The sequence below is a fragment of the Pseudorasbora parva genome, chromosome 19, assembly GCF_024679245.1.
Source record: "Pseudorasbora parva isolate DD20220531a chromosome 19, ASM2467924v1, whole genome shotgun sequence".
NCBI lineage: Eukaryota > Metazoa > Chordata > Actinopteri > Cypriniformes > Gobionidae > Pseudorasbora > Pseudorasbora parva.
Genome location: NC_090190.1, coordinates 9612155 through 9638580, shown reverse-complemented (window position 1 = coordinate 9638580; position 26426 = coordinate 9612155). Strand labels below are relative to the sequence as shown.

At 37.8% G+C, this 26426-nt stretch overlaps 1 protein-coding gene across 3 annotated transcripts in view; it reads right to left on the bottom strand.

Annotated features, from left to right (window-relative positions):
• csmd2 (CUB and Sushi multiple domains 2) overlaps positions 1-26426 on the bottom strand; it is a 367226-nt gene that overhangs the window by 113150 nt on the left and 227650 nt on the right. For all 3 annotated transcript variants that reach the window (XM_067426365.1, XM_067426366.1, XM_067426367.1), the window contains 13 exons: positions 25678-25860; positions 23346-23672; positions 21803-21997; positions 20829-20967; positions 19618-19805; positions 17922-18110; positions 17504-17620; positions 15806-16021; positions 15529-15717; positions 12567-12736; positions 12317-12473; positions 11818-12009; positions 6571-6697 (listed from right to left, as the gene is read on the bottom strand). In XM_067426365.1, the coding sequence (XP_067282466.1) occupies positions 6571-6697; positions 11818-12009; positions 12317-12473; positions 12567-12736; positions 15529-15717; positions 15806-16021; positions 17504-17620; positions 17922-18110; positions 19618-19805; positions 20829-20967; positions 21803-21997; positions 23346-23672; positions 25678-25860 (2389 nt within the window). The remainder of the gene's footprint in view (positions 1-6570; positions 6698-11817; positions 12010-12316; positions 12474-12566; positions 12737-15528; positions 15718-15805; positions 16022-17503; positions 17621-17921; positions 18111-19617; positions 19806-20828; positions 20968-21802; positions 21998-23345; positions 23673-25677; positions 25861-26426) is intronic.

The following is a 26426-nucleotide window of genomic DNA, read 5'->3' as shown; positions in this document are numbered from 1 at the left end:
TAATTCTGTCTAATGACAGAAAATACATGGCATTTGCTGGCCACAAACTTTGCTTAACTTCATTAAAGCTTGATTTTGGTAAAATTTAAATGACACATGCAAGTATATTAACATATATAAAGCCACAATATAGACTTTGACAACACAAATTGAATGTATTTTGGGGGGGTATGTATTTTGCCTATGTCACAATATGAGGTAAATACGGCCCTAACAATTTTCACGCCTCTCCATGCTGGTTTATGTTGGTCTGGTGCTGGTCTAGGTGATGTAACAACATAATTACAACATAGCCGATGTTGCTGATTAAGCTACTAAAGAATCATGCAGTGATGCCAGTGGTGCTGGAGGCAGAACTATTATTCCCAGCATACACCACAGCATGAATAAATAATGCTGTTCTGTATTATTTGCACTGGTTTTGTTGTCGTGTTTGAGGTTATGCATCATGTTGTATGACAGCAACCCTGTCCTTAAATATGATGTTATGCATCCTGAAAGCCAAGAGACATATTGACAATTTTTGTACCATGAGCTTCCAACTATTCGTAGCCAGGTAACTATTACATGAATTAAAAGAAGAATACCCAACTGACAAACCAACAACTTCCCCACTGTGATATTCATTTCGTACCTAGTAGTATACAATGTGAGAAATATTCATTCTAAAAGTAAGATCTGAGAGTATCAGTGAGAAGTGAAAAAACTGAAACAAGGCTTAAATAAATTCACAATCCTTTATGTCCAAACTAACTATAATAATTAATCAAAATGGCCACAAATTTATTTTAGTTTGATCCATGATATATCATAATTGAAACGTTTATGCTCTGCCTTTATTAAGAATGAAAATGCTACAAATCAACAATTATACTGCGCCGTGATGATGAATGTAATGCTGGCAAACATGTTTTTTTATATTTTAAACTACTGTTAGTATATTAACTCTGGCAGCACAAAAAACCCTAGAATTAATTAAAAAAAAATAAGTGATTTTTTTTTTAGCCACTACAAAGTATTGATTGAATATTGATTGTCAATATTCAGTAAGTGACTTCACCTACTATAAGAATTGATTGCAGGAGAACAAATGGGGAAGAGTGCAAAAACAATGAATAAAGCAAGCCAAAAAGAAAACAAAAGAGAGAAGAGAAGAAATGTGTGTAAAATTTGAGAAGATGGGATGGAAACTAGAGGAGAACAAGGCTAATTTATGACTTGAAGGCTTAAGAAAGAGAAAAAGAGGTTGATAAAACAGTAGAATAGGGCAGAGGGACCCCAGCTTCCGTTAATTCCTCAGATTTCTTTCGTGACTGCAGATGAGCCTTGAGCGTGACAGTACGATCCTTTGAGCTGCGACTCGAATGTTCCAAACCGGCTCTGGAACAGCAGGCTTAACCGATGTCTAATCCCACGTGGATGAGAACATTTGGGCTAGGCAGTATATCTTCCTCTCTGTGTGTGTGTGTGTTTGTGTGTGTGTGAAGTGGCTGCTGAAAGTAATTATCACCTTTGCCAAACAAAGGCAACTCAGACGTGAAGATGTGACTGTGATGAAAGAACAATGAAATATCTCCTGCACTCCCTGTGTCATGAAACCTCAAAATGTGTCCCTCCCCGTCAGCAACCTGCCACATCATACAACCATCCCAGTCCATCCTTACACATTCTTATGTTTCTACAGTGGATAAGGAAGTCCACCAGGACAGGGGAGCTGGAACTGGGCAGTATCACAGTATACACCCTGTGACAATACAAATGTATCACCCATTTCACATATATATATATATATATATATATATATATATATATATATATATATATATATATATATAGCTGAAAAATAAAGCACACACTGTTGTGTGTTTGAGATGGTGCATATATACAGTGGTGGCTGGTCAACAGGGAGCGTAACCCCCACAAGTTAGCCAGAGAAAGAGGCTACTTCAACATGTTAAAAATAAGTTAAATATATATATATATATATATATATATATATATATATATATATATATATATATATATATATATATATATATATATATATATATATATATAGCAAAATAATTAAAAAATAACATTGCTTAGTCATACTATTCAACTGGTAGTCATGCTAGCACCTTTAAAAAAATAAATAAAAAAATTCGAAATTGTATTTAATTTGTTTTGTGTGTGCAGGGTGCCAGACAACTGAATGTCTCTTTTAGGTCCGTAATTTTGACTTAAAGGGATACTTCACCGCTTTTTCATATTAAACTATGTTGTTCTCTTAACTAAGACGAGTTGATACATTCCTCTATTGTCTCACTCGCTCTGACGCGCTGTGACATTTTGATAGCATTTAGCTTAGCCCACTAAGACTAGTTCATTCATTAGGTACCAAACAGAGATCAAGTTAGAAGTGACCAAAACCCTCAACGTTTCCCCTATTTAAATACAGTTACATGAATAGTTGATCGACCAAGTATGGATAACTATAATGTATGGCGGAATAGCAAGTAAATTTATTGAAACATTTTCAAAGTCTTTAAACTGATTTGCTATAATGTGGCCCCCTCTGTTGGACAACATTAGTATTAATCTTTGAATCGTGTAACAGAGGCCAGCTAGTAGTCACTGTACGAGTAAACCTCACTCCTCTGACCTCAAGAAACGCTCTAGCGACTGACTCTAGAGGTTGCACCCTTTAGCCTCATTGTAAGAGAGTCCGACTCTTGAGTCCCGCTTGGAGCAGGCGGTTCGAACATGAGGGTTTACGTTGGTGCCATGACCCGGATGGGAGTGAGGTTTAATGGGGTGAGTGTAACAGCGGTCAGCTAGTAGTCATTGTGCAAGTAAACCTCACTCCTCTGAACTCAAGAGACGCTCTAGCGACTGATACTAGAGACATGCCTGTGGACCCATGTTCGAGTCCCGCTTGGAGCAGGCGGTTCGAACAGGAGGGATTACAATCGCCATTGATAAAATGGCAGATTTTTTTTTTTTTTTGGAATGTTAATTTCATTACTTATAACATGCCCACATCAAACTCAAATGAACTGATTCGTGGTACCTTATTTTATGCTTACATTTAGTCCTGCATTAACACCTACCACTGCACACACACACACGCACACGCACGCGCACGCACTCACAATCACACTCACACACAGAAAGACCAACCCCAATGTTTTTATTGGTCGTTTATGGTTTATGTGTATTTATATATAATATTATTTAAAGATTACTTATTTAAAAAGAAGCATCTTATAATATATGCCATTAAGAGTTGATTTTGGTCATACACCAGTCCATCCCTAAGGACATAATCTCAATCCTATTGCATTGCAAATGATCTTGAATAATTGATTGCTCGAGATGAGATCAAAGGAATGTATGTGCATAGCTTACACTGGGGAACTAGGTCTGAGTCTGGAAGGTACCCAATCTATTAATTATCCTGTGCCTGTGGAAGGGGATCTCATAATAACACTAAGCTCAGACATACAGGAAGAGGATAAACATAGACACATCCTAACACCTCATTATATGACTGGCGATATTCATATGTGATCATATAGTTGAACTAGATATACTTAAATAAACAGTGCATCACACACGAATAAACACTGTAACAGCTGTTTACATTTGACAAACAAGCTTTTCAGAAATCATTTCTGTTGCTCGCGGAATGCAGTATTGGAACATGGTTTTCAACTAATTTGATTTTAAATAACTCGCACACTCCTATACACTTCCCAAGCTCAGACGTGTTTACTTAACTAACACGTTTCAGTGATAAACACTTCTGATGTCTTTATTCTGTATACTAGATGTGGCTGCTAGCCAATAAAGGCAAACCTGACTGTACATGGGGTGTTTTGCAACTATTTTTAATAGGAGTATCGAGTAAGGTTGCTCCGATCAGGATCACTTGAACCCTTTACAGTGGACTACAGTCTACAGTGGACATATTTGGAAGCCATTTTTAACCATTTAAGTTTTAGTACCATGTCCCGACCACCAAGTGGCGAACCCCCAAAGCGTCATCTACGATTCCATTGAATTATTGTCTTTGTATCTCTTTGTTGTTTTGATATATTGCATAATATATTTTATAATTTATTTTTGTGAGATCCTTCAGATTCAGTGGGTATTTCAGTTTCAGTGTTTACAGTGTAGATTTATTTATTAGGTCATATATAAGTGTAGGCATATACTGTACTTATTATATATATATATATATATATATATATATATATATATATATATATATATATATATATATATATATATATATATTTCATAATTATTTTATTATTTATATGTGGTAATATTTATATGTGTATTTACCTATTAAAGCTGCCTAGAGAACAGGATCTCTTTTGTGGCTTCAGCTTTAGTTTTTTCCAGTCATTGCTTCTCACAATGACATTTTAAATTTATAGTTTTGTAGACATCTGTTGGTACTTCCAAACTGGTGAATGTAGTGAGGCAATTATAGCTGGGTATAAAAAAATTGGCAAGTCTTCTGATTGGCTCTTCCGATCGGCCTTTATAGAGACCACTGATCAATCTATATAAAACGATTATCAGCCGATAACGATCGGACGATCAGAGCACCCTTAGTACCCAGTGACAGTTGTGACTCACTTGGTTCCCAAGAGACATGACCATAAAATTAATAAATAAATATATACAATATATGAAAATGTTTGTGGTCAGTAAGATTTTTTTTTTAATATTCAGCAAAAATATTAAGCACTTGCAACCCTATTCAGCATTGATAATAATACAGTTACATGTTTCTTTAGCACCAAATCAGCAGATTAGAATGATTTCTAAAGGGTCATGTGACACTAAAGATGCCATCATGTGAATAAACTCATTTTAAATATACCAAAATAGAAAGCAGTTTTTTTTTAATTGTAATAATATTTTATAATATTTACGTGTAGCTTTGATAATAATTAATGCAGCCTTGGTTAATATAAGGAACTTGTATGTAACAGCAGCAACAACAAAACTTATAGACTCAATTGAATTATGGTAAATTGGGACACTTTTTTACGACTGAGATGACTGGGGAAAATATAAATAAAATAATCCACGAGAGGCCACTTGTTGCAGCGATTTAGGGGTTAAAAGGGTTTCAGGATCTCCACTTCACATTGTGCTTAAGAACACTGTAATGACATTGTTTTTGTGGCAATTATTACATGACACTGACTAAGTACAGGCTTTAAGCAGGCAACATCTAAATAGCAGAGTGTATTAAATTACATGGTTATACAAAAAAGAAGAAGGACAGGTGACCCGAATTATTAAATATGGCTTGCTCGTCTCGCTTGAGCGTCTGGAGGGGTGTACCAGCGTTTGATACTCAATAACCCTTATGATATAATTACACTCGCCTCATTGCTCATTTCCAACTATTTATGGACACAAAGGAAACATGATAAAAAGGGAAATTTGATTGAGCTTTCCACATCTTCAAGGCACCTTCCAAAGCCTTTAGCGCAGCAAAACCAAATCAAATGTCAATTTTGAACCACTTTAAAACAGCAAGAAATCAGAGTCTGGGAGCTTTTAAAGTGTCTAGATGAAGGGCGGGGAAAGTATCTGATAAACAGCACAATTAAAGCCCCGGACAAATTAGGCAGAGCTCGGCAGCAGGATTTCATGCAAAATTACGCTGGCGAAACGAGTGGCAATTAACAAGGGGGCATGTTCATTCATTAGTGCGAAAGGGAGCGATTTGCTGGGGAAGGGAAGAGGTCAGCCTGTAGGACTGCCAAAGTGCTAATGTCCTGACTGTGACAGCACGATGAACAATACTGGCATGCGCAAAGATAGTACTCGGCCTGCCAGCCAATCGGTGCTTGAGGCTAAGGCGAGAGCTGACAAATACACCATCAAACCAATTAGACGCAGCATGGCAAGTGTGGATGGATAGAAGGATGGACATATTGAGTCATTCAATGACATGGGTGCGTTTTTCATTCTAAGCAAACAAGGAATGTATTAATAAACAACATTGTGCTTCAGCTTCATTAAAACCTATTAGTAGGCAGGAATATCCAAATGTGAAATGTTATCACGATATATCAGTAGCAACAATATGACTTTTTATATATGAATAATAAAAAAGCAGAGCTTGAATCTTCTGAAAGTTTAAATCATGTCACTTCATAATGTCATTTAACATGTTTAAAGTGAGAGTTAACCCCAAAATGAAATTTTATGTTTATCTGCTTACCCTCAGGGTATCCAAGATGTAGGTGACTTTGTTTCGTCAGTAGAACACAAATGAAGTTTTTTAACTCCAACCATTGCAGTCTGTGTGTGTACCAAATATGCACGTGTGCGTATCAAATATGGTGAACATTGGTACACCTTTCAAGGACTGACTCGATTAAGGAAAATTAGGATTGTCAGCAAGGGTTAATAGCTTGAAATTCAAGGTCGAAGATATCAGATGGAAGATATGATTGGGAGTTACATTTCGAGGCAGATGAACATATCAAAAGAGAAACAGCATGATGAACAGACAGATGGTGAGAGGGGGGTAATGGAAGAGTAGAGACCCACCCGATGGTGCTTCCAAGTGCCGCCTCAATAGTCCAGACACAGTGCAAGTTGTGCTCATAAGGTGCTGGGTAACCAGGAGATAGAATCCGGCCCATGGGCTCATCTTTAATCGTTCCTCCACACTCGGCTGGGTGAAGAAAGAGATAAACAAAAGCACCATCCTTCAATGACAGTTCACAGCTCTAAATCACAAAACAGTATGTGTTACACACACACACAAAACAGCAACGACTAAACAAATATACATTTCACTAAAACTCATAGTGAAGTGTTTTTATCTTGTCAAAATTTAATTTTAATTATGTAATAAATATACTATTTTAATATAATATAATATAATATAATATAATATAATATAATATAATATAATATAATATAATATAATATAATATAATATAATATAATATAATATAATATAATATAATATAATACCAGATCATTTTAAATTATAACATAACTGAATGTCAATAACTGAACATTTTCAGGTCTTTGGTGTAAATGTTCTCTCAGTTAAAACTGACTAAAATGAATCTCACTTTAAAAATGGGTGGAAAGCATTTAGGGTTAGTTCACCCAAAAATGTAAATTCTGTCACTGATAACTTACCCTAATGTTGTTCGACACCCGTGAGACCTCGTTCATCTTTGGAACACAAATTAAGATATTTTTGTTGAAATCTGATGGCTTAGAAAGGCCTGCGCCTTTGTCATTTGCGCAAAAAATCAACAACTTAATGACGACTTATATAGTGATGGCCGATTTCAAAACAAAGTTTCCTGAAGCTTCAGAGCGTTATGAATCAGCGTATCGATACATGATTCGGATCACGTGTCAAACTGCCAAACTGCAGAAATCATGTGACTTTGGCGATATGGCCTAGCCTGACAAGCCAGACCCACATCAAGATGTTTGGTCTGGAAACTCACCATTTGAGGGGCGGGATAAACGGTTGTCTTTCAAACTCCCTCTAAACGCAATTGGATAGAGCTACAACCAACCAGAGCAACATGAAGCGGAGCTAGTTGACAGAGCCGGCAAAACTCAGAACACATGCCAGCTTCTTTATTTTAAGTAGCACGCAACTCTGCCGTCATTATGTTAAGCCACGCCCACCGACTATATACACGATGTGATTGGCCTGACCAGAGTGTGGATTTTACAGCTCAGAAGTGCTTTGAGAGTTGCTAGATGACACTCACGGCAGATTATATTTTATTGCCGCTAGGGTGCGTCTAGATTTCTAGGCTAGATATGGCCCGCTGATTCGATACACTGATTCATAATGGTTCAAAGCTCGGCCATCACTATATCGTTAAGTAACTATAAGTCGTTATTTAGTTTTTTTGTCCACAAAAACAAATTCTCGTTGCTTCATAAAATTGTTGTAGAATCTCTGTAGTGAGATGGGGTTTATAAGGACATCTTTAGTGCTTTGAGAGAGGAAATGACATGGGTGTCAATGGAGGTCTTTCTGAGCCATCGGATTTCAACACAAATATCATCATTTGTGTTCCAAAGTTAAACGGGGGTCTGACGGGTGTTGATGACATGAGGGTAAGTAATTAGTGACTTTTTTTTATTTATTATTATTTCAAGAGGTCCACTTCCATAAGGCATTCTGCATCCACATATCAGGCCACATATATTTTTCTCTCTGTTTTTGGCCTTCCATCCACACTGAGATGACATTTTTTTTAAACGCTTTTCCAAGTGGATCAATTTCTCGTTGTGGTGTGGACTGTGAAATCAGAGGTATTCAAAAATGATGGTGCATGCTTAGTCACGTGATGTATTCTGTACCCATAGATATCTATGCCATTTACGTTCATAGTGTTGCTAAAGAGAAATGTTCCTTTGTAGAATCTTCATATTGCATTCCTGCAAAGATGACAGTAAGTGTACTCACAATTGCTGCCCTGCGACAAAACATGCTGAAAATTGCATGTCAGACCGTACAATTTTGAGTGCAACTTGGACGCAACAGTGAGAGGTGAGATATTTTGCAAATAAAACGATCTTACCAGAAGAATAGCATGAAAGCTTTATATGTCTGCTCTATCTGTATCATCAAATGAGCTTTTAGTATGTTTAACGCATGCACAGTAAGGTGATTTAAGCATTTTCAGGCGTTTCAATGTTGATAAGCAACTTTTGGAAAACGCTAGTGTGGACGGGGAGCGTTTTGAAACAAAAAGCAGTTTTCAAATCTATCCAGATTAGTGTAGACATAGCCTAAATCCCTTGAGCAAGGATGGTACACAGTGTGCTGTAGAGCAATGCATCATGAGGTGGAGGGGCACGTATAACTTTCCATTTTAAAAGAATACATTCAGCAGTGAGCAGAGCTTTATGAGTGATAAGCCGAATAATGTGGCCGTATATCACCTCCAGGATTGAGCCTTCCCTGGGGAGGGCATATTTCCTTTGGCTAATATCACTGATAGTGTTGGTAATATGTCCTGCAGCAGACATGACTATCCATCTTGCACTGGGGCAATGGTAGTGCTGGTGGTAGCGGACAGTGGGGAAACAAATCACTTGTTTGTCAGGAGGTTGGACCCAGTATGTGTGACAGTTCCAGTTTCACGGATCAGAAAGTTTTGAGAGTCTTCTTTCCAACTCCTGCCATCGTCATCATCATTTCAAGAGGTCAAATGTGTGTGCCCTTATACAGTATACACGCGTCCATACACATGCACACCCTTTTGACATGGACAGGCCAGGATACAGATTAAATCTCAATAAAACCATTCAAGATGCATTTTTGTATTATTATAAGTAGCTGCCTAATAGAATAAATTTAAATAAATAGGGTTATACACAAACATTTGGGTTGAAAATTATGTTTTAAAGTCACTGAATAAAAAAAAACTGTTAATTGCACATTTTTCTCACAATTCTGTTTTTGTTTTCCTCACAATTGCGAGTTTACATCTCATAAGTCTGGCATTTTCTCAGAATTGCGTAATATAAAGTCACAATTGCGAAATTATAAATTCAGAATAGTGTTATAAAATCAGAATATCAAGATATAAACTCTCAATTCTAATTTTTTTCTCAGATTACAAGTTTATATCTCGCTATTCTGATTTTTTTCTTTGAATTGCACATTTATATCACATTTATGAGAATTATGATAATTTTTTATCTGAAGATAAAATTTTAGATTTTTTTTTTTTCGCCCTAAGAATCTGACTTTATAACTTCTCATTCTAATACACTTGTTCTATTTGATGCACAACGACACTCATTCATTGAAGTCTGTATTACAATAAATATACTGTATACGCTTTATGTGCAATGCAAAAATGATTACTGTCCGTCGCTGACTGCTGCGCGCAGTCCTATATCACCGGACTAATTTGCCTAATCTTCACAATACTTTAGACCGCAGTGGAAATGCACAGTAGCAGGTCTGGGGGAAAAAAGTTTTTTATTTTTGTTTTTGAGTACTCAAACTACACACTAATGAAATGTTCTGTTCACAACTTTATGTCCCTTCTCCTGGAATCAAAGTTTCAAAAACTGGAAAGAATTAAACAAACAAACAAACAAAAAAACAAATTAAACGCATTAGTTCTCTTTCATTTTATTTTTATGTGTATCTTACTGTTGAGATTTTTATATAACACGTTTATTTTGTTCTTTTTACTTTAATCTTGCTCCTTGCTCTTTTTCCAGAAATTTTCTCCTTTGTTATCTCATATGAATTTCTGACAAATGTTCCCATAGTGGACAGCCTAGTGGACAGCAGAGCCATAAATCACAATGACACAAATCTTCTTTAACTCCTGAGATGACCTGCTTTGTAAGTCATAAAACTACATTTCTTGCTCTCTCCTGTTCTCCCCACTCCTCCTTCTTTCTCTTATTCTCACCAACTTCTCATTTCTCACTGTCCACCTTCTGTTTTCTACAGTACTAGTTAGTTTCCTGCTTTGGCAGATGAAAAATATTTGCTCATGCCTTTATATTTCTTTATCCATTTTGCCTAAAGGTCTCCATAGGCTCAGGTGTGGAAGCACTATAATTCAAAATTCAACAGCGCTGCAGCAGCGGGTCTGTGATAAACTCACATTGAGCAGAACTCAGGCTGAGTTTAGGGGTGGTAGAAGATGCAGACACACAAAAAGAAAAAAAAGACAGCTCAAATGATTTGAACTTTGGGGGTTCGTATTCATAAAGCAATTTCTGTATCATAGAAGGCCATGTGATAGATTTAAAGTTTGTGATGAAAAATACTAATACAGCTAGAGGAAGAGAAATACTTGGAAGCTGAAAGCTTAAAATTCCTCGGAATCGGAGACAGGAACAGTTCTGCTTTGTCTTCATATTTTTGTTGGCAAAACAGACTAAAAACAACACATTTAATCATTTTATTAACCTGCATATGCGTTTTATCAGATGACGATGTATTCAGTTCAAACACATGTAAGGAATGATAGTGATGATGATTTACCTTGGATACGAGCGAGAGTGCCTGCAGTGTGTTTGCGCATAGCACCACCATGACACAGACCACAACAAACATGGAAAGTGGAAAAAAAAGGCCTGAGACTAAACCTCAAACAGGCATTTTTGCCTCATATCTAGAATTATAGGGACATTCTAACTAAATTCAATAGATTTCATCACAGTAAGTTGTATATATATATATATATATATATATATATATATATATATATATATTAGTCAGTTTAAACATTATAAAATAATGTAAAAAAATCCATGCCATGGGACCTTTAAACATCTGAATTACTAAATATTCTTGTGAATATGTGTTTACAGTCACTTTCTTTTGATCAGCATAAAATATATTTTCGTGACAAGCAGGGCAGGCGACAGCAGTGAGAGAGTGGCACGAGGCTGGTTCTGGATCTCCAATGGAGGAGTGACAGAAGCATAAAGGGCATAAAGGAGCGATGGCATTGATCACTAATCATCAATCCCGCACCGGCCTCGCACTGCTCTCGTCTGCCCTTCATGTCACACTATTAATTTAGACTTAATTATAAAATGATTCAGTATAATACAGTCATATTGATAATGAAAAAAAACTGAAAGGCTTTAAAAAATATTGACTACATTCAGTCAATTACTATTGTTGACAGATAAGATATTTATCAATTAACAAACCTAACATATGATATGGTACATACGGTACAATTATGGTTCAGAAACATCCAGTTAATTGGCTCTCCCGAGGAAGGCATTGTGAATGAGTGTGAGTATTCAGTAGTGTCTTACCCACACACAGAGGGAGAGGGCTGTCCCATGCTCTCCTCTCCCCTCTGAGACATGTCAAAACCTCTGGGCCCTTTAAACTGTAGCCGGGATCACAGCTATATGACACCATGCTGCCTGCAAAGTGACCTTTGTCCTCCCGTTTAAAGCCAAACTGAGGTACACCTGGGTCCTCACACTTCACCAACTCAAAACCTGCAAAAAAAAAAAAAAAAAAACAAGAAACGAAAAAAGCATGTCCTTGAAAAACTCTTCTCTTGTGTATATGTATATGTGTGTATATATATATATATATATATATATATATATATATATATATATATATATATATATATATATATATATATATATATATATATATATATATATATATATATATAATCATATATTTATGATATTTATAATCATATATTTATGATTGTCTGGAATGTGTGCATTAAAATCTATTCATGTATAACTGTACTGTTATGTGATGGCTGCAAGATGTCGTTGTGCTACTCACTGGTAAAGTGCAGCTCAAAACCTTTGCTGGTATTGTCACTATTACTAACGAACTCCAGCCACATGGTGCTAGACGTGCTGTTTAAAGTGACATCCATCAGCTCTGTGCCTGTGAAGGTGCCCAGCAGTCGGGCATTGTTACTGCTACCGTCATACACCTGAAAGACACATAAAACAGACACATACAGTCCTTGCAGAATTTACAAACAAACATTATATGCAAGCACAAATGCACACTAAGTCAATAGCACCTTAAGGATGTCATCCTCCTCCAGGCGGAAATCCCGTGCTCGGAGCTGGATGCCTTTACCGGGTTGGGTTTGGATGGAGTAGATGCACTCATGATTGCTACCGTAATAACCAGGGTAGTTGGGAGAGAGTAAGACTCCTTGTTTCCCGGTTACAGATGACCCACATTCAGCTGCAGAAAGGGAGGTAAGAAGTCAAATGACCTCTGACGAATTACCCAATATCTTAGTATAAACACAAACATGCATTATACACTCATGCTGGCAGGCAGGGGGTGTTGTGTGTTTCTGAATGAGTGCAAATACATTTCTGCCTGGATATTAAATCATCTAAATTGAAATTTGAATCAAAATTAAACTTTTTGACAATGACAAAGCTGCCAGGCTTGCAGGTCTGTTCTAACAAGAAGTGAATGCAAATAATTAAATAGGGATGCAAAGCTATAGTAATAAATTATATATATATATATATATATATATATATATATATATATATATATATATATATATATATATATATATATATATATATATATATATATATATATATATATATATATACACACACACAGTGAGGAAAATAAGTATTTGAACACCCTGCTATTTTGCAAGTTCTCCAGCTTGGAAATCATGGAGGGGTCTGAAATTGTCATCGTAGGTTCATGTCCACTGTGAGAGACATAATCAACAACAAAAATCCAGATATCACATTGTATGATTTTGTAACTATTTATTTGTATGATACAGCTGCAAATAAGTATTTGAACACCTGAGATCAATGTTAATATTTTTTACAGTAGCATTTGTTTGCAATTTACAGAGGTCAAATGTTTCCTGTAGTTTTTCACCAGGTTTGCACACACTGCAGGAGCAAGATTTTGGCCCACTCCTCCACACAGATATTCTCTAGATCCATAAGGTTTCTGGCCTGTCGCTGGGAAACACAGAGTTTGAGCTCCCTCCAAAGATTCTCTATTGGGTTTAGGTCTGGAGACTGGCTAGGCCACACCAGAACTTTGATATGCTTCTTACAGAGCCACTCCTTGGTTATCCTGGCTGTGTGCTTTGGGTCATTGTCATGTTGGAAGACCCAGCCCCGACCCATCTTCAATGCTCTAACTGAGGGAAGGAGGTTGTTCCCCAAAATCTCGCAATACGACGGTCATCCTCTCCTTAAAACAGTGCAGTCGCCCTGTCCCATGTGCAGAAAAACACCCCCAAAGCCTGATGCTACCACCCCCATGCTTCACAGTAGGATGGTACTCATCATTCTTCTTCCTCCAAACACGTTTAGTGGAATCATGACCAATAAGTTATATTTGGTCTCATCTGACCACATGACTTTCTCCCCTGACTCCTCTGGATCATCCAAATGGTCATTGGCAAACTAAAGATGGGCCTGGACATGTGCTGGTTTAAGCAGGGGAACCTTCCGTGCCATGCATGATTTCAAACCATGACGTCTTAGTCTATTACCAACAGTAACCTTGGAAATGGTGGTCCCAGCTCTTTTCAGGTCATTGACCACCTCCTTACATTTAGTTCTGGGCTAATTTCTCACCTTTCTTAGGATCATTGAGACCCCATAAGGTGAGATCTTGCATGGAGCCCCAGTCCGAGGGAGATTGACAGTCATGTTTAGCTTCTTCCATTTTCTAAGGATTGCTCCAACAGTGGACCTTTTTTAACCAAGCTGCTTTGGCAATTTCCCTGTAGCCCTTTCCAGCCTTGTGGAGGTGTACAATTTTGTCTCTAGAGTCATTGGACAGCTCTTTGGTCTTGGCCATGTTAGTAGTTGGATTCTTACTGATTGTATGGGGTGGACAGGTGTCTTTATGCAGCTAACGACCTCAAACAGGTGCATCTAATTTAGGATAATAAATGGAGTGGAGGTGGACATTTTAAAGGCAGACCAACAGGTCTTTGAGGGTCAGAATTCTAGCTTATAGACAGGTGTTCAAATGCTGTATCATACAAGTAAATAGTTAAAAAATCATATATTGTGATTTCTGTTTTTTTTTTATTTTTTTTTATTATGTCTCTCACAGTGGACATGCACCTACGATGACAGTTTCAAACCCCTCCATGATTTTTTCAAGTGGGAGAACTTGCAAAAAAGCAGGGTGTTCAAATACTTATTTTCCTAACTAACTAACTAACTAACTATATATATATATATATATATATATATATATATATATATATATATATATATAATAAACCAATAAAAAAATAATATCTCCCAATAACTGCTAATGTATGTGATTGATGAGATGCATCCCTACTAGCAAAATATTTTTTTCTTAATTAACATTCCCAAGAAAAATATAAGGTCTTGTTTGGATTACATTTTGGGGTCAGAAACTGATATAGCTAAAAGGCTTTAAGTGTAAAGAACAATTCGTCATTTATTTAAATACGTACATTTAAATATAAGTGCATCGACAAAAACATAAGCATATGTTTTGAAATGAGCTGACCTAGTTTCCCAAGAGTCGTAAACAAATATGAAGCAAGGATAAGCCAAATATTGCAGCAGAAAATACATAATACCTAATTACTTACTTCAACTGGAACGTCAAAATCATAATGTTAACAAATTACATTCTAAATTTAGCATCTAAGCTACTCAAGCAAAACATTAATTGAAGAAGCCTGGACTCCGATATACTTATATGCAGATATCAACCATTACATTAATGCTGATTAAGCATTAGACAGAATTTGGGGTTTGTGCGTGGTCAGTTTTTCTTTTCTTTTCTTTTTTTTCAGATGATGAGTCATAACCTCAACTCTGTGAATTTGGTATACAGCAGAACTCTGAAATGGGGGTGTGTTAGCCATTTACTTTAAGATATTACGTTTTAAAGCACTCTGAAATGTGTGGTTGTGAATAAATGTGTGTAAGGAAATTTTATTGTATAATTTGCAAACAAAGCAAAATGAAAAGCATGTGACCACCTACCAACACACCTTGGCAGAGGGGAACTCCACACCCGCCGACGCCCCCCTAGACACACCACCCTCGCAGGCCCCTCGAGACGGTACCCCGGAAAACAGGAGAAGATGAGTGCATCCCCCACCCCGAACTGCAGCCCTTTACGAGTGCTGAAAGGGGGGACGCCGGGATCTTCGCAAGGCTCAAGATCGTATTCTGAAAGCAACAGGAGAAGGATTTATATTTTGTAGCTTCTTCTGTTATAAATGTCATGCTGTTTGAGTGAATGTACAAAGCTTTCTACCTGAGAAAGTAATGTTAAAGCCTTCATAGGACACAGAGAAGTCTGAGAGGAAACGGATCTGAGCGGTGTAGTTGCCGAAGAGTCCAGCGCTGAGAGGGGGCGGCAGCGTAGACCCGGTCAATCTCCACAGGGGTTGAGAGAAACTACCATTTTCTGTGACTAAAAGGTGGTCGTGCGGACTCTCCAAATGAAAGGTGTGGAAGGTAAACTGGACACCTGCAGAGATTAAGAGGAGGAGAAAAACACTAGATATATCAACTGTTTAAGAGTTCATGTAGGCTTCAGCCATGTACTGCTGAAGGAAAATTTCAAACCTTTGGATTTACCTTCATTTCTAGTCCTGAAAATGTATTACAATAGACAAAATGCTCAAGCAATAATACATTTTAAACTCTATACTGAACACACCTTGTAAACACTGGAAAAAGCCTGTCAATCCCTAGGCTAATGATTTCTCCAAAAGTTGGCCTCAGCTAACCTGTCCAATCAATGATATGAGATTGGAGGTATTAGTCGGAGCCGCTCTGTACTATAAAAAACAAATGCTCAATTTTGGAAGCATTGCCTCATGTGAACCGCATCTCGAACAAAAGAGGTCTCTGAACAGCAAAGAGGAAAGATTTTTGACTTGCATAAAGCCAGAAAAGGGGCAAAAAAATCTTTAAAAGCCTTGATGTTTACCAGTTGATGGTAAGACAAGCACAGTTTCTCTTCCTAGGAGTGGGCGTTCTTGCAAGAAGAATACTAAAGTGTCAGCTAAAGACTTACAGAAATATCTGGAACATGCTAACCTTTCATTCAACGTGATTGTGATCAACAGAAAACACTGGAAAAACAAGAAACAATGCCATGTGTGTGAAGTCCACAAGATCATGTGGATGTTCCACAGAAAACAGATCAAACCAAAGTTGTTTAGGGAAAACAAAACAAAAAAAAGATTTCAAAGTTAAAGTATTGTGGGCTATCATGTGTTTGATGCCTCCCGGTTTACTTGTTAATGAATGTACAAAATGCACCTTCTAGAGTGGCCTTAAATTTAAAAAAACTTCATGACCTCATGAGAGAGTGCTTCATACAGTAGACATCAGAAGAATTTAACTGAAATGAACCAGCTTTGTAAAGAGAAATGATGCAAATTCCTCCTGACCATTACAGAAACCATTTGGAGGAGGTTGCATCTGACAAAAGAGGAAAAAGACATGGGAACATTTTAGTGTTCGCGTGTCATTTTAATAATTGGTTACAGTAGTAACACAGTGCGTTTCTGGGTAATCAATGCGCTTTACATTTAGAAGGGGGGGATCTCCCCAACCACCTCCAATGTGCAGCATCCACCTGGACAACAGAGGCTAATGGGCAAATTTGGATTTTGAATGAACATGGAGAGTCAAGACTTCAGTGTAACGTCTCTTCTGAAGGACGGTGCTTATCACAGTATAGTGTCTCCATCACTTTTACTGGGGCGTTAGGACCCACACATCCCACAGTGTGAGCGCCCCCTGCTGGCCTCACTAACACCTCTTCCAGCCGCAACCTAGTTTACCCAGGAGGCCTCCCATTCAAATACTGACCAGGCTCAACCCTGCTAAGCTGCAGTGGGAAACCAGTTCTGGGCTATAGGGAGATGTGGCTGCTGGCTTAGTAGACTGCGTGTCTACTGCTGTCAAAGAAAGAACCCTGTTCAAAAAGCGATCTCACCTTTACCATGTGAAGTCTCAATCATCCAGGTACAGTTGAGGTTATGGGGGTAGAAGTCAGGAAACCCAGGGGACAGAATAGTGCCGCTGTTACCCTGAATATACCCTCCACATAGTGCTAGAGGAAAGATAAAAAGATAAAGACTATTTGTCAAAAAGCTGAGCTCCATCCTGCTAAAACAAACGTTACAGGAAGTGTCCTTCCGAAGGACATCAACATATGGAGGCAAATTATTCCTATCATTACCCAAGGGGAAAAATCAATAATGGCCTTAAATATTCAAAGCCTAGTGAAATAGGAGAAGGGAGCGTAAAGGGTAGCTTCAAACCGTAAAGGCCTTTCCAGTCTGGGAGCGATATCTCTGTTTGAATAAATGACCTGTACCTTAATGTGTCCTTAAGTAAAAAGTGGACCGTACCATCACAGCTGGGCAGGGGGCGACTCCACTGGAAGTTGGGTTCACACTCGAGGGGCTCGTGGTCACTGAGAGTGTATCCTGCTTCACAACTAAATGTCACCAATGCTCCAACATAAAAATCATTCCCATGGCGCTGACCGTTGACTGGGATTCCAGGATCAACACAATGGTCCGACTGGAGTTGCAAGGCTTGAAAGGAGGAGAGACAAAAATAAATGGGAAAAACAGTGATAATATCATCTTACTTATGCATTTATCAGACCAATATGCCAATGTCATCTAAAGCTCACTGGCCCCACTTTATATTAGGTGGGCTTAAGTACTGTGTACTTACATAAAAAATAAGTACAATGTACTTACTGTGTTCAAATTGTATTGCAAAGCACCTCTGCTGATATTGAGGTGGGATACAGATAGCGTTAGGGACAGGTGTGGTGGTGTGGGTAAGTTTAAGGGTAGGGTTAGGTGTAAGGGAAGTGCCAACTATGTGATTACAAATGTAACTACAGAAATTAATTACAGATATAATTGCATGCATTATTTTTTTTTAAATGTAAGTACAATGTAAAAACATGTATGTACACAATAAGTGCACTGCATCAAATTATTAATTACAATGTTAGTACATAGTAGTTAAGGCAACCTAATATAAAGTGGGTCCAGCTCACTTATTTAAAAATACTAATTTATTAACACAAATATAATCTTAAAATCTCAATATCCATTTTCATGTTGTACATTATGTTTTGATGGCAAAATTCACATTTAAAATGAATGATTTTAGTTTTTATTTATTTGTCGACAAAATAGTATAGTATATTTTAATACAGTTTTAAGCCAAACTTTAAGCCACCAACAAGTTTATGGAATTATTCTGCTTATTCAGATCATTGAAAAGTCAACAGCACTTTCTGCTCGAGTTGATCGAGTTACTCAATAATTTAGGATGAACTGGGATTTATAGATACACAAAAAGAAAAGGTTACAAACATGAGTCACACCAGCATGTTTCAGTTCAACACTGTGACAGCGTTAATTCTGCAGTCTCGTGCACTCATGTACAGTGTAATGTTGCATGTGTCGTGTTTGTGCATGACTGAAATCATCTCATAGCATAATCACCAACCTATTATATCATAATTACAGGACTTAATTTAAAATCGCTGCATAGTAAAGAGCATGTGCCTATTATTTATAATAATGTCTTTATTGCTACAAGCATTCACAGGTATCTGTGCTATCAGATCCTTGTAATTGCAGCCATGAAATGCACTCAAGTGCAGATAATATCAAGCCTTATATAACTAGTATGCTTTGATAAAGTTTTCAGCATTGTAAAACACTTTGAACAAATCACACTTATCACATTTTACTTTAATTAATAGTTGTGTGATATTCTACAGTATCATGTGCGCTTTTTTTAACAAAGTGCATTAAAGACTACTTGATACCATTGTATAGTTATACAATAATTATTGACAAAGCTATTTTTATAGCCCTTAAACCTGAAAGAGAGGTATAACTTTTTAGCAATGGGTTTTTGTAATTGTAGCCGCTTCGATTTAAGGTTTGAAGGTAGTAAACATTACTTGAACAGAAAACTTAAATGAAAAATGTGTTATCAAAATTCCTGGAATTTATGCCATGACTGTTTTCAGATCAAAACAGTAAAATATACAATAGTAGACCATCATACTCTCATATCGGATGCGGAAGCCGATGTCGGAGTGGCTCTTGTCGGTGGTGAAGAGCAGGTAGAGGAAGTTTGAGGTGCTGATGAGGAACTGCGGGACCTGTGTACCCTGGTAACTGCCAATCAAAGGGGAAGAAGGATAGCGTCCATCCCGTACCTCTAGAACATCATAGTTGACCTCTGTCCGAAATCTGTTGATCAGAACAGTGCTATGCATCAGCATGACAGCTTCACCACAAAGTGAGACTACATGGATTCATCACAGTACTACTCGCTTGAATTCCAGCAGGATATCACATATTGTAGCTACAATAGAGACAATCCACATCATTCAAACTGAAAACTTGAACTGAAAACCCAGCTCACTCTATAGTGGCATGTGTTGTGTGAGTTTCCAGCAGGTGTGGCCCACTAAAGCCCTGCTGCTTTCTGTACTCACAGTCAGATAGGAAACATCAGCTCTCCCGCCAGCCTCACCTGAAACAGTTTCTTAACAACAACTGATAGAAGATGCAAACACACATGGTTTGCATGTTTTATGGGGACTTTCCATTTTCATAATGACTTTTATACTGTACAAACAATGTATATTCTACTCTATTTCCAAAAAACATAATCTATTCTGATTTATTAGCCTTCTTTCCTTATGGGGACCAAAAATGTCCTCACAAGGACAATGTTTTTGGATTTTGCCATCTTTGTAGGGAGATTGTGTCCACAACTCTCAAAACTTAAGGTTGAAGTTCACACCGGGATAGAAAAACATGTGTGCGCACACGCACACGCACACGCACGCACGCACGCACACACACACACACACACACACACACACACACACACACACACACACACACACACACACACACACACACACACACGGATGCCTCAGGAACCAAAACAAAACAACAATTTGATGCCCATGGTTTAACTGTTCAACAAGCATGTATTCTCTGGATGAAGTCGTTCCATATAGGTTGAGGAAAAATATACTAATATTGATTTTGAATGAATCCCTTTTATAGTCAGGAAAATGAATAGCTGGATCCTCTTATTTGAAGTCTATAGTGATAGATAGTATATCTGCGGTGCAATAGTGACCTATTTATGAAATGATGATAACCAATAGAATGAAAGATAGAAGGGGAAATGAAACAGGGAGGCTTATTAGAACAACATGGCAGTTCAGAAAAGAGAAAGAGAAGTCTTGTACGTACTTGTCAAAGATGATCTTAATAGGATATCCTGGCAGGGCCTCGATAATCCACTCACAATTGAGGGCTTCTTTATAAAGCTCAGGCCAGCCCGGGGAAAGAATGATGCCGCTAGAAGCCTTCAGGTTTCCACCACATGGCGCTAAAGAACAAAAGACAACACGTAGATTTAGGGTGCTTTCACACTAGCACTTTTGGTGCGCACCCGGGCTCGATTGACGTCAGTGTTCGGTTCGTTTGGATGATATGAATGCGGTCTTCCGAACTCGGGTGCGCACCCGCGAACCGTACCTGAGTCCGAAGAGGTGGTCTGGGGTTCGGATCACGTGAACTCCGGTACGCTGCTGATGTGAACGCAATCGTACTAAAACGTGGAAGTGAACCACTATTAATGACATCTGAGTTGATAAAAATTTGTTTTTTGTGTGTGTTTCACTCATTTACCTGACGAGCATCACTGACATAATGTTACTGCAAGAAGAGAGTTAAACATTATCTATTTAACCGAGAATATTCAAAAGGACAAATTAACTTGTTAGGCTTAGTGATAGCAGATGAGCCTGGATAATTTAATACAAAAAACTGGAAAGTCAGTGAGTGTTATTCCCAAAATGCAAAATCTGGAAGCAGAATGTGTTCAATGGAAAGCGGATGATCTCATCTCTCCACTCAGTGTACTGAAGGACATCTATAAAAGGCATTGCTTGACAAATGTCATACAATGATTTGTAGCATACAGCAGTGCATTTCATTAAATGAAAGGAAGTGTTTTATGTTCTTGTAAGAATCCAGATAGTTCATACTTGAACACATAACAGTTGGTTTCTGAATGTACTTTATGAAAAAAACAAACAAACTTGAATACATCTCTGAAGGGTTCAGTAAAGTGCTATTTGTTGAAGTTGAAGTACAACATTTATTTATTTTTTTAGGAAAAGACTTATGAAATGAGGATATTTATTAGAGAGGGGGCATACCTTCACAACGTGGCACAGCATTGTCCCACACAACATTTCCATCTTTGAGAATGCAGGAGACCGTCTGAGATCCGTGGGTCTTCATGAACCCCTCCTCACACAGGAAAGAGATGGAGCTGCCAAGCTGTAGACTCTCACCAAAGCGCTTTCCGTTTACTGGAACGCCAGGGTCGGGACATTCATTGTGCCGAAACGCTGGAGGGGGGAAAACGATGAAACACATAAGAGAACTGCATGCTAACTCTGACCTAAAGGGACAAAAAGCTGGGCACAGCAACAATAGCACTTTATTTATTGTATTGTGTTTTTTATTTTATTTATTTTTTATCCCTGTCCAGTGCCTGTCCACACTTTGTTAAAAACAGTTGGTTTTTACGAATGGACAACTTTTACAAGGCCCCATATAAATTAAAGGAGGAGTTTTCAATATGCCCACTGAACTGAAAACTGCACGGCTTATTATTTCAGCTGTATAACTACTCTAATTCGTTTTAGTTAGAACAAAATATTGATTTATGTGCCTCCTCAAGTTTCTTGCTTCAGTGGGAAGCTTGGAGCTACTCAGTACCCATCGATAGGACTTCAGAGAAGATGTATTATCAGCAGACAAAATCTCTCCAGCAAATCTGTTCATTCCAGCGTAACTCTAACACCACCAAGGTCAAGGGTTTGATTCCCGGGATCAAGAAAAAAGACAAAATGTATCCTTTTGGATAAAAGCGTCAGCCAAACACATCCCACTGCCGTCAACTGACACCGTCATAGATCACCTTGTAAATCAAACAAACTTATTACAGCTCATTGTTTCTAGTCAGGCAATGGTCATGAATTCCTTCATGATAAACCCGTTGACTCAAGAAGGATCTCAAACCATGATTGTGTGTGCAATCCATCACCATCATGTGCCAACAAGCCCTTCAATGGAGTTTGTCATCTCCTTAATTAACATGAATAATTGAAGCATCCCTCCCACTCCCCCAAAAATACGGCACATAGGGGAGTCAAACCATGTGGGATCACCTCCCGACAGCTTCAATTAACTGTGGCTTTATTTAATTATATATGTATTTGGGAATAAATTCTAATTAAATCTGTGGCTCTTGTTCTTCCTCACATGGATACTCAAGCATCTATCAACTCCACTGCCATACGCTATGCCCCGTGAATAGTGATTACTGAAGGACGACAGATATCCAGTTGCAATATACAGACAATTCTCCCAAGAGGGGAAATAAAACTTTCTTAATTCATCTCGTATAACAAAACAACTTCTGAACTGTTTTAACTTCCAGACACTTTTAAAATGTAGTGCATGCTACCACTGACAAACATCTAAACATGATTGTTATCTATTATACATCTTAAAATGATTTTTTGGTCTCCAACATCAATGTGATGTTAGACTTAAACAAGTATGAACAGGGTTGCCCAAAATAACTTGAATAATTGATTTATTTTTACCACAAGCAAAAAAAAAAAAAAGAAAAAAAAAAAGAAGAAAAGAAAGAAAAGTCACGAATATAGAGCTGTCTTTAAAACCTACTGGTGAAAGTGATGTTGAAGCCACGGTCTGTATACGTATGATCAGTCAGAAATTCTAGTCGGGCCACATGGCCGCTGGTAGTGATCGGTGACGGCAACACATCTCCAGAAAAGGTGCCGAGAATCGGCGACTCTGCCTTGCCGCCGTCTTTAATGGACAGGAAGTCAAATTGTTTCTCCATGCTCAGGTCGTTGAAGGCTAAGTTGATGCGGCTCTCTGGTTTGGCGATGATCAGCCACACGCAGTGCATGTTGTTGCCGTACTCTTGAGGGTAGTTTGGAGATAGCAGGACCCCAGATGGAGTTGTGAAGTTGAAAAAACATGAAACTGAGAAAGGGACAAAGAGATAAAACAAGCAACTGTTTAACACAGGTGGCGTTGTGCGTCAAGCTGCGAGGCGAACTGGAGATTAAAACTGCCACTGAAGCTAAAATCGATTCACAATGCATAGGGAGGTCATTTGTTTTTGCTTAAACAATACAGCAAGAGACAGGAGAGGGAAAATTACAGCTTTGAGGATGTGCATGTTGCAATAGCAGGATCTTTAAAGAGAAAGACCCTTCAAGAGCTTGAGAACAGACCATTTTTTAAATGTTCACTCTCGTTTTGTTTTTTTGTAATAGTTTCTCTTAAAGGTGATTTTCTTAATTTAATGTCAAAGGTGGGGTTAGTGTTATTTGAAAACCATTTTAAAAAACGGACTCGGGCCGAGTGCACTTGTAGCCGAGTGCACTTGTAGCCAATCAGCAGGTAAGAGGCGTGTCTACTGGTGAGAAGAGAGCGCTCAGTGCATATCATTATTCAAAACACACGAGTCACACAGGACAAAAATTAGCTGAGAACTAATACATGCTGGCTATTGCTTGAATATGCTTGTGGTTCATGTTCACTTCATGTTCATGTCGCGGTTCATGTCGCACACTTCAGCAATGATAAAGTTTATTTCCACACCGTATGGAGCATCTAAATCTCCTCACTGTCTGTTTCAAGCATCAGCTCACAAAATGCTCAATACACTTATCCACTTTCTATTACATAACTCCACAAATATAGTCCACTTGAAGGAGTAAATTAAAAAAAGAGAGTGAATTCGGACACTGTCTGAGTGCGTAAGAAGGGCTGCCGATTTGGCATAATTTGTTCTTGCTGTTTAATAATCATTTAAAACGTGTGAACTCAGTTATATCCACTATGATTTCAGATACCACTACAAATGGCTGTCCCCTCAAAAAGTGCCCTATTTAAGGGTGTAGGGGGTGATTTCGGACTGTTGGCCCATCCCGAGTAACCTGACACAGCAACATTGTATCAACCAATGGTTTGGGGTGGGACTGTTTGTCTAACCAAGTCGAAGACTACACTCAAATCGCCTTTATATAAACAGGGCCTACCTTCATGAAGAACTACAGTGTTTTTCTTACTCACGTAGCCCGCAAAGCGCACCAAGTAAGGAGATAAAATAATGGCAAAATGAATAAATATTAGGTGCAAGATGCCTTTGTGCGCATACTGTGATCATGCTTATTGCAAAAGATAATGACTAAAGATGTTGCAGAGAAAAAGAGTGTTTATCTGCTGGGATTATTCGCAGGCATTAACTCATTTTTTAGGATTTGGGACAAAGCTGAGAGGGCAATAAGCATCGCTAAATAGCCACGGGGAGAATGAAAATGAGCTCAGTGGTGGACTGAAGACGGATCGTTACGGTTCCACCTCATATGAACGACTTTGTTTCTGCTATTTTATGACATTATTATTAGCTCAGAGTGCAAAGTTGTGAGTCAACTGCATTTCCATTGATGTAATAAGTTGGTAGCCATTAGTGTGATAAATGACTACAGTCAAATTGATGGCATACATGAATCCAAATAATAGAGAAAGAACAATAATATCAAAACAAGTTGGACAAGCATTAACTGCCAAACAACATTGTGCGCTTTGACACTAAAAACTAATGCCACAAACAATGTTCTCTATACTTAGCAAACAAGGCCATCAGCTGCTTTCATTTTTACAAATAATTTACCAACTTCTCGAATTAGTTTTCTTCAGTTCAGTTTAATGCGCTAACTTCATTATAAGACACTGATACACTAGATAAAGCAACTAAATGTATTAAATGAACTGTCACTTTGGCTTAAACTTGAATTACAGTTGATTTAATGGCTCAGCCACTGAGAGGAAGCAACAGCGGGAACATACTGTGCTAAAGACACAGCTATTAGATTCACTTTTTGACGTGCTCAGACAGTAATAACGGTGCACCATCCTCTCAAGTGCGATCATGTGGGTGTGGTTGGAATGTAGTATTTGGGTAAGGTCTGTCACTTACACACACAGCTTGGCTTCTTGGCTGACCACTGATTATTTTTCTGGCAGGTAATGTTCTTTTTTCCCACCAGCTCAAAGGCTGGAAGGCACTCAAAATATAGTTTATCTCCATGTCGGAAGCCTGTGCCTTCCCTCTTGCCATAGGCTGGAATTCCAGGGTCTCCACACCCACCCTGGTCAATTTCTGAAAGAAGAAAAAAAAAAGACATAGCTTATACTTCGGGACACAATGTATTTATTTATTATTATTACTATTATCATTATTTATTACATTTATTTCCCATCAAGGTTTTAGAATTTAAAAGTCACTTGTAAGGTTAATGTATCTGTATACCCAGGATAACCATTTATATGACTTGCTTATATTCATTAAATTTCTCTCTCATCTCTCTTTACAGTAAATCCTCTCTCTCTACAATTCATACATGCTCTAATAAGCATTTGCACAGCGTACACAAATAAAAATAATATAATAATCATAATAAAAAAAATACTTTCATCTCATCTTTTTACACTTAATGAATTTTTCATCAAAAATACAATAAACAGTAATATTGTGAAATATAATTGCACTTTAACATTGGATGTTTTCTACATGAAAATATTTTAAAAGAATGTATTCTTGTGATGGCAACAACTGTCAGCATCATTATTTCAGTCTTCTTCTTTTTTTTTCTTTTTTTTCTGCACGGATATCACATGGATACAGTACAAGGGGTGGAACGAAGCCCAATTGGGTTTATACAGAGT